This window comes from Petaurus breviceps, unplaced genomic scaffold (genome assembly GCF_028583685.1).
Source record: "Petaurus breviceps papuanus isolate PSGF00001 unplaced genomic scaffold, PetGlider_PUasm1.0 207, whole genome shotgun sequence".
Lineage (NCBI taxonomy): Eukaryota > Metazoa > Chordata > Mammalia > Diprotodontia > Petauridae > Petaurus > Petaurus breviceps.
Window position 1 is genome coordinate 21,559,333 of NW_027185850.1, and position 20,677 is coordinate 21,580,009.

General features: G+C 43.1%; 1 protein-coding gene across 1 annotated transcript in view; it reads right to left on the reverse strand.

Annotated features, from left to right (window-relative positions):
• The window catches only part of LOC138164809 (maestro heat-like repeat-containing protein family member 7), a 59,461-nt gene that overhangs the window by 15,456 nt on the left and 23,328 nt on the right, over nucleotides 1-20,677 (reverse strand). The window contains 8 exon segments of the mRNA XM_069092744.1: nucleotides 952-1,066; nucleotides 3,076-3,213; nucleotides 4,894-5,072; nucleotides 14,021-14,159; nucleotides 15,041-15,195; nucleotides 16,582-16,758; nucleotides 19,789-19,901; nucleotides 20,479-20,614. Of these exon segments, the coding sequence (XP_068948845.1) occupies nucleotides 952-1,066; nucleotides 3,076-3,213; nucleotides 4,894-5,072; nucleotides 14,021-14,159; nucleotides 15,041-15,195; nucleotides 16,582-16,758; nucleotides 19,789-19,901; nucleotides 20,479-20,614 (1,152 nt within the window).

Genomic DNA, 20,677 nt, shown 5'->3' on the forward strand with positions numbered 1-20,677 from the left:
AGAGAGAGAGAGAGAGAGAGAGAGAGAGAGAGAGAGAGAGAGAGAGATAGGTAAATAGATGTATCAATGATAGATGAATGATATATGGAGGGATATGTGATAGTGAATGGATAGACAGGTAGATGATGGGTGGATAGATACATACATACATAGAGATAGAGGTAGATGGATGGGGGGATGGGTAGATAGAGAGATGATAGATTGATGTAGGAATAGATATACACATATCAGAGTCCTGGCATGGCACACTCTGGGGCTGTAGCTTGATCATCTGGGCCCCTGTTTTACATGTAAAATTCATGTGACTATATATAGATCAAAAATTACATTTATAACTATATAAACTCTACATGACACATTGATGAGTATATGAGGTAGCGTAGCACATGTAAAACTCATATATGTGACTGGAACTACCACTAAACTCTATATTTCTCACACACACACAAGAGACAATGTGGAAGAATTGATCTCTGGTCAGCCAGGGAGGACTGGGTTCAGGTCCCACCTTGATATATACTGGCTTTGTGACCTTGGACAAGTCACTTAATCTCTTAGGGTTCCAGGAAATTCTCTAAGACTTAACAATGGAAAAAAGGGGCTGACCTGGGATTGGGAAGGGGGGTTTCTCACTGGAGAATTCCCTATCCCGATGAAACCAGAGGTTCCATTCTCATCCCTGTATAACTCGGTTTAAAGCATTATGCCAATCTGTTTTCATATTGTTGTTATCTTAGAGTTTCACCTTCCCTGGGGGGTTATGAGTACTTCCTGCTTGCTCCCTAAGCCCCAATGTGGGGTGTTTTCAGTCCTATTGGAGCCGTTAGACTGTGAGCTCCTTGAGGGCAGGTCTGTCTTTTACCTTTCTCTAGCACTTCACTCAGTGCCCGGCCCTTAGTAGGAGCTTAATAAATACGTTTTAACTCTCTCACAGCCCAGGCCCGTTTTTACCTCCACAAAGAAGGCTGTGGCGGTGATCTTGTGTTTCTCATCCCCTCTTTCCAGGAGTGGAATCAGCAGGTAAAGCACACGACAGAGTTCTTGGCAGGAATAATGCACCATGGCCCTGGGGGTTAAAGTGGGGGACACAGAACAGAGGAATTGTCTCAGTCGGTGGGAGGGGTGAAGCCAGGCCAGGCCCCTCATCATTAAAAGGGGCTTTTAAAATGGGCTCAGTGGTCTCTTCCATCTCTAAATCTGATGACTCCATGACCTTATGACCCTGTGGTTGTCCATCCTGAAACAAGGATCCGCTTAAAGGCCATCTCCTCCAGGAAGCCTTGCCTCTGATTCTCTAAATTCCTGGCAGCCCTTCCTCTGTTGTGTGATCATGTGCCCTTAGATGTGATTGTCTACTTCCTGAGAATCTCAGAGCTGGAATGGGCTCTGAGCTCAGCGTGGGTAAGGAGTCAGAGGTCCTGGCCTTTCCTACTTCTGTGACCCTTATAGAATCCCTTGACCTCTAGGGGGCTCGTCTGTTAAGTGAGCGGGTTCCACCAGATGACCTCCAAGACTCCTTCCAGCATGCAGACCCGTGATTCTCCATTAGCGTCCCTGACAGACAGCATTGAACTTCAGCTTGGCTGCTCTCCCACGGGCGCTGCCTCCCTCCTGAAGCTCTAATCGTCAAGAAGTTTTCATGGTGTTGAGCTGAGCTACAGCTCTCCATCCCTCTCTCCCCCACAACTGTTCCTGATTCTGCCCTTAGGCACCCAACGGAACAAGGCTACTGGCCTTCTTCAGCCTAGAAAAGAGAAGGGGGCAGGGGAGCAACAGGCCTAGCCTGTTCAAGGATCTGAAGGGTTGCCTGGTACAAGAGGGACCAGCCTTATCCTGCTTGGCAGCAGGAGGCAGAGCGAGGACAAATGGGGGGAAGTTAGACAGACAGATTTCATCAGCCAACCAAAAAGCATTTGTTAAGGTCCTACTGTGTGCCGGGGACTGTGTTAGGCACAGAGGATACAGATTCAAAGAATGAAACAATAAGTTGGTCTAGACAGGACATCAGGAAGAGACTTCCAGATATTGAGAACTGCCCAGAAGTGGAATCGGCTGCCTGCAGAACTCGAGTGAGCTCTCCATCAGCAGAAGTCTTTAAGGGAAGGGTAGAGGGATTGTGGGACACTCCTGTTCTTCAGCTTTGAGCCCTCGGGGGACATTCTATCATTCTGACTTGGTGGCAGAGCCCAGACTCAAGCACACACCCTACCTCCCAGCCCAGGGCGCCATCCACTGAACCACACTGCAGTGCGTCCTTTGTGCCTCTCAATGCCCACAGGCACACAAGCAAGGTCCTAGGCACTCAGGTGACTTCTGCCTCAAGGAACATCTGCAGGCCCAGATACCCCACACCCCCAGATACCCCACACCCCCGGGGGATAGCTCTCACTGTTAACAAAGATTTTTTCTTTCTATCCACCCCAAATAGCCTCTTTGAAAGTCATCCACTGTTCCTAGCATTGGAAGCAAGCAGAAGATATCTAATCCTGTTTCCATATGTAAATCCTTCAAATATTTGACCTGATCAATCAACAAGCATTTATTAGCCTTCTACTATGCTGCCAGCGACTGAGGTAAGTCACAGAGAACAAAAGCCAGAGCAAACAATATCCTCATGTAACTTATATTCAGATACTAAACACAGATTTCATGTCTCCCTCAGTCTCCTCTTCCCCAGGCTAAGTGCCCCTAAATTCTTTCAATGGAGTCCCCAGGGGTACAGGCCTCAGTCTTCTGTCCTGGTGTGGCTGACTGCAGAAAGAAGATCAACAGCCCCTGTTATGACCTGCAGTGTGGACAGTAGGAAGTATTGGGAGGGGCTCTGGTCTAGGAGTCAACAGACCTGAGACACATGACCTTGCACAGGCTGCTTTATCTCACTGAAACTCAGTTTCCTCCTTGTAAACAAGGGATAAAAATACTTATGAAAACACAAGGACTGTTGTGAAGAGAGTACTTTGTATGCTGGAGTGTGCCATAGGTACAGGAACACTTCAGTCCAGAGCCTGGCCTCTCCCTCCCAGCCCTTCATTCCCAGACACCCAGGGCCTGGAGCTGGGTCAGCTGGGAGCTTACCTGGCCAGCAGAGATACTCCCCGGTGGTGATGCTCAGCCTGGCCCATGAGCTCCCAACCACCTTGGCTCTCCAGCAGGGCAGCTTCATAAGAACAACCCATCTTCAACAAAAGAGTCTTGACCACCTTCACCACCCACCTGGTGGGGCAGCAGAAAGCTAGCATCACACCTACCCTGAGGAAGTTGGGGCTGTCTATCCCCCCCAAACACCCTCACCCCCGCCCAGATCACCTTGGCCACGGCCCTGGGCCCCAGAATGCAAATGGAGGGGGCCCCTCACCCCAGCACTGTAGGTCTCTTCATTTATCCAAAACCTCTCACACATTCTGTGTCAGGTACTATAAATTTCCATTAGGGGGTGTTAGTGCATTGAAAAAAAGATTTGGGGGGAAAATTAGCCTTGGAAATTCAAGAATAAACAGAAGCAAAATTAACCATTCTCCTGAGACTTTCCTTTATATCTACCTTCTGACATCCTTTTGTCTATAATTATGAGATAAGAACATTATGATCTGTCTTTATGTAGAGCCTATGCCCTAAGGTCCCAGGGCTAGTGGCAAAGTTGTGTCTTTTAGCTAGCCCCCACACCCTTTTCCAACCACCCAATCCTCTGGCTCCTACATCTTCTGGGAAGAAACACTGGGTGGTAGTTAGAGTGCTGGCCACGAAATCAGAAAGACCTGAGTTCAAATCTCACTTCTGATGTTTACTAGATGCATGACCCTAGGCAAAACATTTCTTCTCTAAGCCTTGGGGTTGAATTTGGTATCTCCTAAGGTACCTTATGGCTTAAATTTATTAGTTTTCCCATTTGGTTTTAGACTCCAGAGATTCTGATTTTGATTCCAGACTGTTCATTACTAGCTATGTGACCCAGAGCTGGGTACTTCCTTTTTCTGAGAGTATTTCCTTGTCTGTGAAATGGGAAGTACACCAGTGGGGGCTCATGAGCTATACTGTTGGGGCTGACCTTAGACTCTGAGTGAGCAGTGATTCCCTCAGGACCTAACTAACCTGTGTGAATACTAATGGGGTGTTACACTTACATTGAATACCTACCAGGACTGTTCTGGAAAAACATTTTGGAAATCTGACATGTGCTTATGAAAATGTGAGTGACTTTAGTTGAAACTGCCAGAAACAAATGAATCACATATAGCTGCTGACCTAGATTAAAAGCTCATCAAATCTCAGGGCTAGAAGGGACATTGAAGGACATCTACCCACATCTGACCACTCATCATTGAAGGAACCATGCTTCCCTGGCCAATTTCCTCCAGGTGCTTTAGCCAAGATGGGTGGGGCCAGAAATCCCAGGAAATTACCTTGCATTGGCCACTCTACCTTCAGTCTGTATACACTGCTAAGAAAAGGTGTTGACTTGTTCTCACTTAAGGGTGAGAGGCAGCTAGGTAAGTGGGGATAATCATTAAGAGCTGGCATTTAAGTAGGGACTTAATGTTGGCAAAGTATTTTATGTACATATCTCATAGGTTCAATTCTCTGCTGCTTACTCCCTGGGCAAGGTTGGGTAAGTCCCTTCCCTCTGGACTATAATTTTCTTATCTGGAAAATAATCTTTGAGGGTCTCTAAGATCTTTTCCCATTCTAAATCTTGTGGTCAGTTCTTGCTCTCCACCCTTGCCTCCCAGATAACTTGGTTTTACCCTAAGGAATGTATGTTTTATACACTTATGTTCATAGGAAGGAAGGAAAGCATTAGCAGATTCCCTGGCTGTGCTTCTGTTTCCCCTTGTATTGCCAAATCTAATGGATGGTTCATTGGAAGTCAGGGCTGCTAACAGGAGCCGAGATTACCAGACAGGGATGAAGATGGAGCTTGGGCCATCCCTGAAGCTACAGTTTTTGCCAGGTAAGTTCAGGCCAATGTGGTAATGGACCTGCACCAACAGAGCAAGGAGTAACTGGGGATAGATGCGCCTCACTCGGCCCACGCAGCTGTTGACAGAGAGGAGCTCACACAGGCCACTGGCTGCCTAGAGTGGAGTCAGAGGGAAGGAAAGTGAAGTTCAAGGTTATCTCTCATGGCTCACCAGGCTCTCCTCCCCCACTCCCCTTGGGAATACCCTGTCCCTCCCTGGAGGGAAGCCAGGACACTAAGCACAAGCTTTAGAGGCTTTAGCCTTTCTCTACTAGGCCACCGTGTGGGAAGGGCCCACCTAAACACATTATCTCTCTGGGGGAAGCAAGGATGAACCCAGCCTCCGGGGCTCCAGAAATACCTATCTCAGCTGAGGGCTTAAAGGAAGAGACAAACCACAAGGTTCTGAATTTTCTGCTCTCTTTGTCTAAAGACTCAGTACATTAAGCTGAATATGTACATAAGCAATATTGGTTGCTTGATACCAGTCCAACTAATGGACCAAAGGATGTTGGGCAAGTTAGATGAAATAAAGAAAGGAAGGATACACATACATACACAGTTAGGTACAGAAACACATTTCATTCAATAGGGAAATGGGAGGGAAAGGGGAGAAGGAGAGGAGAGAGAATTAGAGGGACGGTAAGAATAAGAGAGAGATTAGGCTTAAGCAAAACAATCTAACTAATGATGTACAAAAATATCCTTATGAATATTTTTTTGAGGTGAGAAAGAATGGGAAGCTAAAAGGGGTGCCCATAAGCTGGAGGATAGATGAACAAGTTAGGGGATATAAATGTGATGGAATATTAGTGTGTTGTAAGAAGTGATGAGGAGGAATAGTTTCAGAGAAACCTGGGAAGATTTGTATGAACTGGTGCATAATGAAGTGTGTAGAACCAGAAAAATTTATACAATGATAGCAATATGGTCAATTTTGAAAGAATTAGGAACTTTTATCAATACAATGATCAACCAAGATTCTACAGGACTAATGATAAAAAGAAGACTACTGTAATGGGAATGTAAATTTTAAAGATCTTCCCTGCCCCTAGGCTAAAGTGCACCTGGAGCCTGGGGTGGGAGGCTTGTTTTTCAGTAGATACTTTTTGATTGGCCAGTGAGTCAATAAGGTTGTTACATTCTCTGAGCCAGGAGAAGGGTATATAAACCCTGATTTGAGGCTTTGTTTTGGGGCTCACTTTGAGAAGTGTTCTGTGATTTGATATGGATTCTGGGAAGCCGTTGTCCAGAGCCCCCCGGCTTTGAAAAAACCCAGATGTTGAAACCCAGATGTTGACTGGGTATGGATGTAATGGTTGGACAGTTTGGAAATCTGTCTATTAGATCTGTTTCTGTCTTGATAATTCTGTCTGTGTACTTTGAAGTTCGGGGTGCTGACCTTTTCCCCTAAACAAGGTAAATGATATATGTCTGACTGATTAAAGTAAGCTTGTTAACCCATTTTGAGTTCCTTTCCTTTAACAAAGCAGATCCAAGAACCTGTGGTGGCAGCAACCCTGAGGACGCTTGGGGTGCTTGCTGCTACAACTACTCACCTCCTAATAGAGAGGGGGAGAACTCAGAGAACAAAGTACTTTTTTTTGACATGGACAGTGTGAAAATTTGACTATATATTCTTTGTAATAGAGTTTTTTCTCTTTAGTTCTCAAAATGGAGGGGTGGGAGAAGGTGGAAAGGCACCTTTTTGCTGATTGAAAAAAATTAAAATATGATGTTAAAAAATTGAACAAGTCATAAATGAACTCACAAAGAAACAAGCCCCAAGACCAGATGGATTTCTAAGCAAATTCTACCAAACATTTAAAGAATTCCAATACTACACAAAATAAGGTTGATGGGGAAAATATCAGCAATCTGAGATGTGCAGACGGTAGCAGTCTGATGGCAGAAAGTGAAGAGGAATTAAGAAGTTTCTTGATGAAGGTGAAAGAGAAGAGTGTCAGAGCTGGCTGGAAGCTTAACATTTAGAAAACTATGATCTTGGCAACTGGTCCCATCGCTTCCTGGCAAATAGAGGGAGAAGAAATGGATAACAGTGTCAGATTTTATATCCTTGAACTCAAAGATCAATGCAGAAGGCTACTGCAGCCATGAAATTAAAAGACCCTTGCTCCTTGGGTAAAAAAAGCTATGGCAAAATCTAGACAGCAGACTAAAAAGAAGAAACATCACCTTGCTGACAAAGGTCTGTATGATCAAAGCCATCTATGTTTTTTATGGCAGTGAGAGTTGGACTACAAAGAAAGGGGACAGCAGAGGATGAGATGGATAGATAGTGTCAAGGAAGCAATGAACATGAGCTTGGACAGACTTTGAGAGATAGTGGAGGATAGAAGGACCTGGTGTGCTTTGGTCCACAAAGGGGTCATGAAGAATTAGACACAGCTGAATGACTATAACAATTACAACAGCTACTACTACTACATAAATTGTTGGAGAAAATAGGAAAAAGGGGTTCATCAAAGTCACAAATATGGTCTTGATACCTAAATCAAGGAGAGTCAGACTGTAGAAAGAAAACTATAGGCCAATATCCCTAAAGAATGTTGATGGAAATATTTAAATAAAATATTAACAAAAAGCCTTCAGCAACATGTCACAGATATTACAGACATAACTAGGCTAGATTTATATCAGGAATGCAGGATCAGTTTAATATTAGGAAAACTATAAACATAATTGGTCATACTAATAACAAAAACAATGAAAATTGTATTACATCTATAGATGCAGAAAAAGTTTTGACAAGATACAGCACCCATTTTTATTAAAAAATAAAACAGTAGAAAGCATAGGACTAAATAGACCTTTCCTTAAAAATCATATGTAGTATCTACCTAAAACCAAGAAGCAACCTTATGTGATAGTAATGGCAATTAAAGATTCCCCTGTATTGGCTTGGTTTTCAAATTGATTGTGTTAAAACCCAGAGTTTGTTAATCCCACCTGTGGGATGGGCTTGTTGATGTGAAAAGAAAGTCCTGAACTGGGAGGAGCTGGTGATGTAGATTTGGAGAGACACTAGAGAGAGGCGGAAGATCTTTTTGGAAGCAGCACCTCGTGGAGAGAGAGAGACTAAGAGAATTGCTGGTGGCCGCTTTGAATTGCCCTGGACTTTTGAGACCTGCCCCCTGAGCTGCCAAGGACTGAGGAGACATGGCTGTTTTGCTGGTACTTTGTCTGTCTGTTTTGATGTTGTTTTGCCAGATTTGTCCACTGGTGAAAGACTGTCCTTTTGTTGAAGAAGTCCTGGAACCTGGCTGTTCGCTAAGAAGCCCTGAGACTGTCCTGCAGACAGAGAGTGAATACTATCCACTGGTGAGGGACAGTGCTGTTGTTGCAGGGGTCTGGAGACTGTCCTGCAGACAGAATGAATACTGTCCACTGGTGAAGGACAGTGCTGTTGTTGCAGGGGTCTGGGAGCCTTTCTGTTGGTTCAGAAGCCCTGAAGAAGGATTTTCTTGTTGTATGTTTACAGAAATCCTGGGAGAGGGCTTTGCTAATGTGTTCAGGGGTGGGGAACTTTTGACCTTATGTTTGGAAACTAATCTCCATTTGAGAAGAGGGGCTTTGTGGTGGACTTAATTAAGGTATAGCCTAGGGGTGGAGAAGTATTTAGAACAGAGACTTTGTAATTGATTGAATGATTGGAAGGTCCTGGGGTGGGGTAGTACTTGGAGATTATTTAATCACACTTAGTAAATGCTGTATTTTGAATGATGTCATGTTTTGATCTTCTCTGTTCTGGGTTTGTTACTGAATAAAATAGAGAGCACCTATGCTGGTATTTTGAACCTGGGAAGTTGCCTTTGCTTGATATTACATTACACCTTATCTGTAAAGGAGATAAATTAGAGGTCTTTCCAATAAGGTCAGGACAAAGTGAGGATGTCCATTATCACTATTACTATTCAGTATAGTCGTAGAAATGTTATCTTTAACAATAAGAGAGAAAAGAAATTTGGGGGAAAAAAGCGCAGGCAAAGAGGAGGCAAAATTGTCACTTTTTTTGCAGATGATAAGATGGTTTACCCAGAGAACCCTAGAGAATCAGTTAAAAAAAAAACAACTAAGTGAAACAATAAACAATTTCAGCATCATTTCAGGATATAAAATAAACCTCCACAAATCATAAGCCTTTCTTATATTACTAAAAAAATCCAGTGTGAAGAGATAGAAAGAGAAATTCCCTTTAAAATAGCTATAGATAATCTAAAATACTTGGAAGTCTACCTGCTAAAACAAAAACTATGTAAACACTATTACAAAACACTTTTAATACAAATATAGATCTAAATAATTGAAGAAATATTCATTGCTCATGGGTAGATCAATCCAACATAATAAAAATGATAATGCTATCTGAATTTATTTACTATTTATTAATTAATTTATTATCCAGGGCTATAACAGTCAAGTTACCAAAGATTTCTGTTACAGAGCTAAACAAAATAACAAAATTCATCTGGAGAAACAAAAGGTCAGGAATATAAAGGGAATTAATGAAAAAAGTAGGAAGGGGGCCTAGTAGTATCAGTTCTCAAACTATACTACAAATTGCAACTGTCAAAACAATTTGGTGCTACATAAGAAATAAAGAGATTTATGAGTGGAATAGATTAGATACAAGATGTACAGAAGTAAATGAGCACAGCAATCTAGTGTTTGATAAATCCAACAATCCCAGCTATCGGGACAAGAACTCACTATTCAATAAAAACCATTTGGAAAACTGGAAAGAAGCAGTCTGGCAGAAACTAAGTATTGACCAACATTTCACATCCTATACCAAGACAAGCTATAAATAGGAACATAAAGGTTGACATAAACAAATTAGAGGACCATGGAAGAAATTACCAGTCAGTTGCACAGGTAGGAAATAAGTCCATAACCAAACAAAAGATAAAGAGGCCCACAGGAGATAAAACTGGACAATTTTCTTATATAAAATGTAAAAGGTTTTTTTTTTCTCCACAAACAAAATCAATGCACCTAAAGTCAGAAGAGAAACAGGAAATTGGGGGGAGAGGAATCTTTGCAGTAAGTTTCTTTCATATAGGTTTCATTTCAACTATATATTTATGTATATATATGTTATATACGGAACTGAGAAAAATTTATGAGAATAAGCTATTCCCTAGTTGAAAAGTGATCAAAAGATATGACTAGGCAGTTTTCAAAGGAAGAGATCCAAGCTATCAAAAGCCATATGAAAAAAAAAAACATGTTCTAAATCAATGGATAACTAGAGAAATGAAAATTAAAACAATTCTGAGGTACCACTTCACATTAATTAGATTGGTTACATTGACAGAAATGACAAATACTGGATGGGTTGTGGGAAAATAAGTACGTCCATATGGCACTGCCAGGCACAAATTCCTGTGATAGTCATAACTAGCTAGCATGTGTATGTGTGTGTGTGTGTGTGCGTGTGTTTGTGTGTATGTATGTATGTGTATGTATATATACATACACATATATTTATACATATATAGCCCTTTAAAAAGATTTTTCAAAGCACTTTAGAACGATTACCTCATTTAATCCTCATGACAACCTTCAGAGACAGGTGCAATTTTTAATATCCATTTAACAGATAAGAAAACAGAAGCTAAGTAACTTGCCGCGGATCATACAGCTAGTAAGTGTCTGAAGCAGCTCCAGAATCCAGGGTACACCAAAAGTCCCGGTGGAAGATGGGGAGGGGAAGAGATATAGTTGGTCTAACTTTGGGAGAGGAAACTAACTAGAGAAGACTTGCTGCATGTGTAAGCACAGAATCAGTGAAGGCTGGAAATGTAGGCAGGGCAGATCTAGACTGTGAAGGAAAACTGACAAGTTTGAACTTCATTCGGTTCTTTAACAAAAATATTGTCCATGACAGAGTAGAGAACAGAGTCTTAGGCCACTCTACAAGAGACTATATCATAAAGTACTTTTTATGTGAACCAATTGTCATCTCTGTCTGGCTAGCAAATGTTAACACATTGATGAGGGCTTGAGATAAGTTTTTGAGTGAGTATAGACCTACAAAGTACCTTGAACCTGTTGTGGCTTTGTTTGAGGCCATGGCGCATTGTGTAACCCATCAGGTAGTAAAGAATAGATGTAGTGATAATGGTACCAACCGATTTAATAAGCAAACAAATGTAAAAACAGAAGAAAATAATGAATGAGGGAGTCAAGATGACAGAGTAGAAACAGGACCTCCCCATGGCTCCGGCTCCCACCTCCTCCAATCCATGTAAAAGGGGACTCCAAACAAACTTTGGAGCTACAGAACCCACAAAATGGCACAGGGAAGATAACCTCCCGCTGAGGACAGCCCAGCAGGCCAGCAGCAAGTGGCCAGCACAGTGCTCTGAGAGCCAAGCCCAGCCCCATGAGCCAGAGGTTTTAGCCCCAGTGCGAGCCTGACTAGCCGCCGACTGGAGGGACTCCAGATCACCAGCAGCTGTGGCCGTTTCCATAATTATCAACACATAGATGCTAAGGACAAAGTGAGAGGTCAGTGCAGTGTGGACTTTGGGACCCAGTAGTTGGAAGTGCATCGACTTTTGCCCCCGGGTGGAAAAGTCACTGAGGACTGCGGCCCAGCAGCCTCCATGTGACAGCTTCAACTCCTGGCCTGCAGAGCATAGGGGAACCAAGCAACCAGTCTGAGGGGTAATTTCTCTTGCTTTAACCTTCTTGGACCTGGATTGCAGTCTAGGGTGGAGGTCCTGGGATGTGTGACCAGCTTGTCAGAGTGTGTGGAGGCCTCAGAGAGGGCACCCATCTAATACCTTTGGCACCTGAGAAAACTCCAGCATTTGGGATGAAGCTCCCCTGTCTGGTAGCAGAGTCCTACTGTGACAAAAAGCCCAAAAGTCAAGTTATTGAGTGGCACAATGACCGGGCAAAGGAAGCAAACTGAGCAAAGAAATCCAACATTAGACTCCTATTTTGGGGACAAAAAGAATCAAAGCATGGAACAGGAGGAAGACAGTGAAGTCAGAACTCCTGCACCAAAAGCTTCCAAGAAAAATATGATCTGCTTACAGGCCATAGAGGACATTAAGAAGCAGATAAGAGAAGTGGAGGAAACATTGGGAAGAGAAATGAGAACGATGCAAGAAAATTATGAAATGCGAGTCAACAGCCTGACTGAGGAAAATAACACCTTAAAAAAGACTAACTCAAATGGCAAAAGAGTCTCAAAAAGGCAATGAGGAGAAGAATGCCTTAAAAAGCCAAATTTGCCAGATGGAAAAAGAATCTCAAAAGCTCACTGAGGAGAAGCATTGCTTCAGAATTAGATTGGAGCAAATGGAAGCTAATGGCTTTATGAGAAATCAAGATGCTGTTAAATAGATCCAAACAAATGAAGAATAGAAGGCAATGTGAAATATCTCATGGGAAAAACCACTGACCTGGAAAATAGATTCAGGAGAGATAAATTAAAAATTATTGGACTACCTGAAAGCCGTGATCAAAGAAAGAACCTAGAAATCATCCTCCAAGAAATTCTCAAGGAAAACTGCCCTGATGTTTTAGAACCAGAGGGCAAAATAGAGGTTGAAAGAATCCACCGATCACCCCCTGAAAACGATTCCAAAAAGAAAACTCCTAGGAATATTATAGCCAAGTTCTGAAATTCCCAGATCAAGGAGAGAATATTACAAGTAGCCAGGAAGAAACAATTTGAATATTGTGGAAACACAATCAAGATAACCCAAGATCTGGCAGCTTCTACACTGAGGGATCGAAGGGCTTGGAATATCATATTCCAGAAGGAAAAGGAGCTGGGATTAAAACCAAGAATCACCTACCCAGCAAAACTGAGTATCATGTTTCAGGGAAAAATATGGTCATTCAGTGGAATAGAGGACTCTCAAGCATTCTTGATGAAAAAGTCAGAGTTGAATAGAAAATTTGACATTCAGATACAAGAAGCAAGAGAAGCATGAGAAGCTAAACAGGGAAAAGAAATCATAAGGAACTTATCAAAGTTGAACTATTAACATTCCTACATGGAAAAATGATAATTGTAACTGATGAAACTTTTCTCAGTATGAAAATAGTTGAAGGGAATAGAAAGATATATACATATATATGTCTATATCGGAGGGTATACGGGCATATGAATACATATGTGAGTGTGTGTATATATATTTACAGGTATACATAGAGGGCACAGGACCAATTTAATAGGAAGGGATGATACTTAAAAGGTGAAATTAAGAGGTGAGAGAGGAATATAATGAGAGGAGATGGGGAGAGACAGAATGGAGTAAACTATCTCATATAGAAGAGGCAAGGGAAAATGTCTACAATGGAGGGGAAGAATAGGAAGGCAAAAGGGAATGGGTCAACCTTATTGTCATTGAATTTGGCTCAGGGAGGGAATAACATACACACTAAATAGGGTATCTCACCCTACAAGAGAGTAAGGGGGAAGGGGATGAGAGGGGGGATGATGGAAGGGAGGGCAGGCTGGGGGGGGGAGGGAAGTTGGAAGCACCCACTTTTGAAAAGGTATGGGATCAAAGTAGAGAATAGAACAAGTGGGAGGTGGGGTAGGAGGGAGGGAAATATAGTCAGTCTTTTGCAATATATCTACTATGGTAATGTTTTGCATTAGCTACACATGTACAACCTATACTGAATTGCTTATCTTTCCAGTAAGAGTGGGTGACAAGGGAGGAAGGGAATGAATCTGGGAATTCAAAGTTTTAAAATCAAGTGTTTAAAAATAAAAAAATTTTAAAAATAATGAATGAAAGAATGTCTGAATGAACTAACAATAAGTGAACCAATGGACCATCAATTCACGTGATAAGAAGAAACCTTAGAATGCAGAAGTTCAGATGCTAGAATAAAGAATGTTGGAACCAGAAGAGATCTTTAGAGATCATTTAGTTTGTGGTGGTCAAGGTGATTTGCTCAAAGTCACATAGAGTCAGGGATAGTTAGAACTAGAATACAGGTCTTCTGACTTGGAGTAAATGATGGAAGAGATGAGGCAATTGAGGAATGAGTACGCAGTGTCCTTACCGCCAAGGGTACAATGGAGGCCCGGCCCTTCTTGGTGATGGGCTTCTCCTTCAGACTGGTTAGGAGCAACTCCAGAAGGTCCCGAATGTCACAGCTGGGTTTCCGAAGAATTAGCTGCCTCCACATCTCTGCTCCATTGCTATGAGAGTGCAAAGTCAAGTCATAGAGGTGATGTGAACCTACCCACTTGCCAACAGACTCCAGATGGGTGGGAATGAAATGGGATAAAAGGGGGGATGGCATTTATCAGAGGTCATGGGTAGATATAATTCAATACAAATTGGAATGGGCTTCTTTGGGAGACAGGTAGTGAAATCCCCATCACTGAACATATTAGAGCAGCAGCTGGGTGACCATTTCTCAGAGAGAGGATACATACATAGGACAGAAAGTTGTATCAAGTAAACTCTCAATTCTCTTGAAGCTCTAAAACTCCAAAAGTGTGTGATTCTAGGATCCATGTGCTGTCAGTGATCTTCCCAAAGAATTGGAAGTGAGATCATTTAAGCATAGGCTACTTTATCTCTAACCCAATCCCCTTCCTGACTGGTCACTCCCATCACCAGAGATTCAGTGGAGAAGGCAGCGTGGTAAAGCTGGCTCTCACTTGATCCTCAACACTAATATTATGAATAATCTTTGAGTCATTTTCAAGGATAGTAAGTATAGTGGGTCATAATAATTCACATCTACATGGTTCTACTTGGCTTCTTGGAGTCAGAGGGACAGGTTCTAACTGCTAACTCTGCCACCCAATATCTGCATGCCTCAGAACAAGTAGTTTAATCCTATCTGGGCCTCAGTTTTCTTGTCAAATGAGGAGGTTGAATTAGGTGGCTTCTACAGTCTCCACCAGATGCAAATCCAGTGATCTGATGGGCTTCTCATAGAATATGGTTCTTATTCCCCATTTGACAATTGAGGCAAGTGAGGCTGAGGAGGAAGAAAACTTAGTTCTTTCAGATGAAATTTGTGGAGGCACCTCAGACTGAGGCCCTGCCCCAGCCCCAAGATTGGTACCTGTCCAGTGGGAGGGGACACATGAGCAGAGCGATGACCACCTCAGTCATGAAGGAACTGGCCAGGAGGGAGATGGGCAAGAGGGCAACTTCCCGGGCTCGTGGTTCATGGATGGCACTTAGATTCATATAGATGCCATTCATAATGTCTGGTATCTAGAGGAAAATGGGATGCATAAGTAGAGGAGTGGGGGCAGATAGAAGAGAGAGGAGGGAAAAGAGAGGAGAAAAGAAAAAGAGAAAGGGCATAAAAGAAGAGAGGGAGGAGAAGGTGGAAGGGGAAAGAGGAGAGAAGAGGAAGAGAAGAAAAATCAAAGAAGGAAAAGAAAGGAAGAGAGTAGAAGAGAGAATAGAAAATAGAAGAGGAGACAAGAGAGAAGAGAAAGAGTGAAAGAAAATAGAAGAAAGAAGAGGAGAGAAGGAAGAAAAAGAGAAGAGGAAAGAAAAGAGAAAGAGGAGGAAGAGAAAGGAACAGAGAAGAAGAGGAAAACAGAAGAGGGGAGAATAAAAGGGGACAGAGAAGGATGAGAAGGAAGAAAAGGAGAGAAGGGAGAGGAAGCAGAAGAGAAAGTGGGGAGAAAGGGAAAAGGGGAAATGTAGAAGGAGGAAGAGGAACCAAGTGGAAGAAAGGAGAAAAAATAAAGGGAGAAGAGGAATGGAAAGGGACAGAAGGGAAGAAAGGAAGGGGGAAGAGAGGGACAAAGGGGAAGAGAGAGGAAAGAAGAGAGAAGGGGGAAGGAGAGGGACAGAAGGGAAGAGAGAAGAGAGAAAGGATGGGAGAGAAAAAGATGGGAGCAGAAAAGAGAAGAGGAGGGGGATAAGGATGAAAAGAAATGAGAAGAAATGGATGAGAAGAACACACAGAGAGAAAAGAGAAGTGGAAGAGACAGAAAGGAAATGGAGAAAAAGGGAAGGAAAAGGAGAGGAGATTGGGAGGAGGCAAGAGGACAACAAGAGAAAGAGGGGAAAAGATATACAAGGAAAGCCAAGTGGAGAAATAGAGAAGAAAAAGAAAGAAGGAAAAAGACACAAATAAGGTGACAGGGAGTGGGGAGTAGAGTGATGACAGGGAAAAGGAGAAAAGGAGAGAGTGTAAAGGGAAAGTGGTTAGTAAGGACAGAAAAGAAGGGGAAGAAATCAAAGACAGAACAGAGAGGATGAGATAGAAGGGAAGAAGAGGCAAGAGAAGCGGGGGTTAGTGCATAGTCTCTCTCCAGGGAGTAGACTCTGGGCCCCAGCCTGAGAGTGATGGCTCCCCTCCACAGAACAGCTCTCTCCTTCATTGTCCACCCCAGTCTGGTTGCCTGATGGGAGAGAGGGAAGGTAAAAGGGCACTCCTTAGGACTTTGCTGTCTTCCAGATGTGCAACCAGAAAGGTCTCCTCTCCAATCTCCCCATCTCTGCCCCTTTGCTGACCCAAGAGAGCTGTCCAGGGGACAGACCACCCAAAGATGGGGTGGAGGTAGGAAAGGGCAGGGTTAGGATGCCCTGCCCTAGGGAATGCCTCCCTGCCTCTACTGCTTTCTCTGGAAGCCTTCTTACCACCTCCAATACCCTGTGTCTATACCACTCCAGAACCGAGCTCAGGGTGACCTCAGAAGCCAATTGCATCATCTCTGCTGTGTCCTTTGAAGGAGTCTCCTGGTCATCCCTCAGGCCTTCCAAGGCAGCCAGGAGCAGGTTTTTCACTTGTTGGGGTCCAAGAAAATCCCCAAATTCCTGAAATTCACAGACACATACACAGAAAATTAGCCTTATTCCACTTGGTTCCAGTGGGAAGAATTAGACCCAAGGAGTGTATTTATGTTGAAAGGAGGCAGAGTCCCCATCACGGCACTTTTCATATCTTAGAGTATTTGCTCTATCTGGTTACACATACTCCTGTGATGCAGCTGTGACCACAAAGGGAAGAAAACCAGAGATAGAGATGCCTGAGGACAGGGTGAGGACAGCCAAGGAGGCGTTTTCTTTCCCAGAGCATGGAGAGCAAGACCAAAGAGTGGGGGTGAAGTGGTTTGTTTCCCTTCCTTCTTTTCCTTCTACTCTGAGACCAAAGATGCTTAATGACACTCCCCTTCTACTGGCCTTTGGGAACACTTGTACCCAGGGTGACAGTGAAGAGCAGAACACAGAAAACAGGGTGAGTAGCTGAACATTCAGCTCTATCAAGAGTGGCTGTGTGTCCTGCCACTTAGAGCCTACTATCCTACTTTGCATTCATTTTTATGCATTTTGACACATAACTGTATTTACCCTTGTTGGTAAATGACCGAGTTCTTTCTGGTAAGTGGAGAAAGGAACTAAGGTAGCACATCTAAGTGGGTGGGTGCAAAAAGCAAGAGATATTGGTTATTCTTTTTAAATGCTTATTATATTTTTCAATGAACAAAAATCTATTTTCTCTCCTTCTCACCTCTCTCTCCCCCACAATGAAAAAGAGAGAAAAATAAAACCTTGTAACAAATGTGCATGGTTGTGAGTTATTTTCAAGAATGAATCTATGTTCCTGCACTTTAAATACAAGACCTCAGGAGCATTTGGGAAGTCTAAGGGCTGAGTGTGTTCAGTTAGTAATGAGCCAGTTGCTATGGGGTTGGTGTATTTGTGCATGTCTAGATGCGAGAACTGGGACAGATTGAGTTTCAAGTGACTGGCACTCCAAATAGCTTCTTCAAGACATTCCCCTTAGAGCTAACAATCTCCCCTCAGTGGGACCCAGGCTGCCCCAAGTATTGCCTTAAAAAACCCTCCCTAAAGCAGAAAGCTGGGAAATAATTTTTACAGCTAGTTTCTTTGATAAAGGCCTCATTTCCAAAAAATATAGAGAAATGAGTCAAATCTATAAGAATGCAAGTCATTCTCCTATTGATAAATGGTCACAGGATATGAACAGGCAGTTTTCAGACAAAGAAATTAAAGCTATCTATAGCCATATGAAAAAAAATGCTCTAAATCACTATTGATTGGAGAAATGAAAATCAAAACAACTCTGAGGTACCAAATCACACCTATCAGACTGGCTAACATGACAAAACAGGAAAATGATAAATGCTGGAGAGGATGTGGGAATGTTGGAACACTAATGCATTGTTGGTGGAGCTGGGAGCTGATCCAACCACTCGGAAGAGCAGTTTGGAACTATGCTCAAAGGGCTATAAAATCCTGCGTACCTTTTGACCCAGCAATACCACTTCTAGGTCTGTATCCTAAAAGATCATACAAATGAGAAAGACCCACATACATAAAAAATATTTATAGCAACTCTTTTTGTGGTGGCCAAGAACTGGCAATTGAGAGTACACCTATCAATTGGGGAATGACTGAACAAGTTGTAGTATATGAATATAATGGAATACCAATTGTTCCATAAGAAATGATGAGCAGGCAGACTTCAGAAAAACCTGGAAAGACTTACATGAACTGATGCTAAGTGAAGTGAGCAGAACCAGGAAAATATTGTACACAGTAACAACAACATTGTTCAATGACTGACTTTGATATACTTAGCTGTTCTCAGCAATGCAAGGATCTAAGACAATTCCAAAAGACTTATGATAAAAAATGCTATCCACATCCAGAGAAAGAAATATGGAGTCTGAATGCAGATCAAAGTATAGTATTTGCTCTCTTTTTTTGGTTTCTTCTTTCTTGTGGTTCCTCCCATTGGTTCTAATTCTCCTTTATAATATGATTAATGTGAAAATATCTTTAATATGAATGCATATGTGGAGCCTCTATCAGATTACATGTCATCTTGGGAAGGGGGGAGAGGAAGGAGGGAAGAGAAAATTTGGAACTCAAAATCTTATGAAAGTGAATGTTGAAAGCTAAAACTAAACAAATAAATAAATAAAAAGGAAAACCCACCCTAGCCCTTATAGAACTATTTAAAAATTGAGTTCACTATCACTGAGGATGGCTCAGTAGAGCAAAGGATGATCACTCCCAACCTGGCCCAGCCCATGACTTTTGGGCTACTTCTTGACCTTGACCCAATTTTGAGACCTTTTCGCTTACCTCCACTTTTTAGCTCCTTTTAAAGTCCCCATTAGAATATAAGCTCATTGAGGGCAGGGACTGTTATTTATTTTCTTGTATCTATATTTTCCAGACTTTAGCATAGTGCCTGGCATACAGTGAGTGCTTAATAAATACTCTATCTACTTGCTGGGGTTGTTGGAGGAGTTCTGGGTTTAGGTAGCTTCTGAGGTCCAATGTTACAGGGGACAGGCTACCACCAAGGAGTTTTTACTGAGCCCCTCCCCCTCTTCCTTGCAGAAAGAAGTTGAGTAGAGTCTTGCAGGGAGCCAGGGGAGGCAAGAGGTAAAGGTGAGGAGGGAGGATATTCCCTGTACCAGCAAGAAACCCATCCTGGCTAGAGCCAGCTCCACCACTCTCCCATCCCACCCATTGAGTGTTATATCCCTAAGGCTTAGCTGATAGTCCTTCCCTCTCACTCCTCAGCACCACAGTGTTGTTGGAGGGGTCAGGTGAAGATCAGAAGTGCAGGGAGAGGGACTATACCTGGAGAATAATCTTAGGGAGGGACCACTAGGTCAGGGAAGAAGTACAGACACACCCACCACCCACCACCCCAGAGGTCACTGACACTAAGGCTCTAGATCAATAGAATGTAAGCTCCTTGAGGACAGGCACTGTTCCATTGACTGGCACACAGTGGGCACTTAATAAATGCTTGTTGATCGATTGCTCAATCAATCAGCCCCCCTCCCCCTTGCATGTAGTTACCGAGATCACTCTCAAGATGTTTTGGCAAGGACTGATGGGATTGTAGGGGCCTAGAAATCGCTTATTGCTCTCGTACAGCTCAAGCTTGTTGGTCTCTTCCTTATCTATATTCCCTGGAAGAAGAGGGAGAGATGGAGCCTTCCTCCCAGAGGGTGCCCCCACACCCACCCCTTCCTAGGAGCCCGGGCTAGGTCAGCCTCCTCATGGAAACCCAGGCTACGATCTAGGGACTTGGGGGCCCAGGAGCCCTGGGATTGGAGCCATCCCTTCTGCCATCTTTCCCAGGAGCCTTCAAGATGCTGCCCAGGAGTTCAGAGTTGAGAAGGATCCTTAAAGATCATCTCTCTGGTTCGGAACTCCCATTTTTCAGATGAGGAAACTGAGGTGCTAGGGAGAGACAGAGCTGGACTGCATGAGATTGGGCATCCCTTTAGAGGAAGCACTGGGCTAGACAGACTTTCAGGATGCTGTCCACTCCTGGCTCTAGTTTTCTATCGTCTTTGTTTTGTACTAAGGTCCCTCCCAGTCGTAGCATTCTAGGTTCTTTCACGGTGCGTTCTCTTCCCTTCCATCTCTGCCATTCTCTGTCCCAATGTCCATAAGGTTCTCAAGAGAGCTAAGGACCTAAGCCTATCTGTGGGAGACCCTGGGATGGAGGAGGCTCCCTTGGGCTCTGTCTCCATCACACACTCTTCTGGAGCTCCAGGATGGTGTAAAGGATGATGACGCCATCTAGGGCTTCGTGGCCGATCTCTTCGTCTGGGTCACATATGCGAAGAATGAGTCGTCCGAGCAGAAGACCGAATGTGGGGAAGCCAAATATAGTCTGTTGGTCAGGATCACAGAGCACAGAATTAGGTCTCAGACACTACTTAGCTTAATATGACCA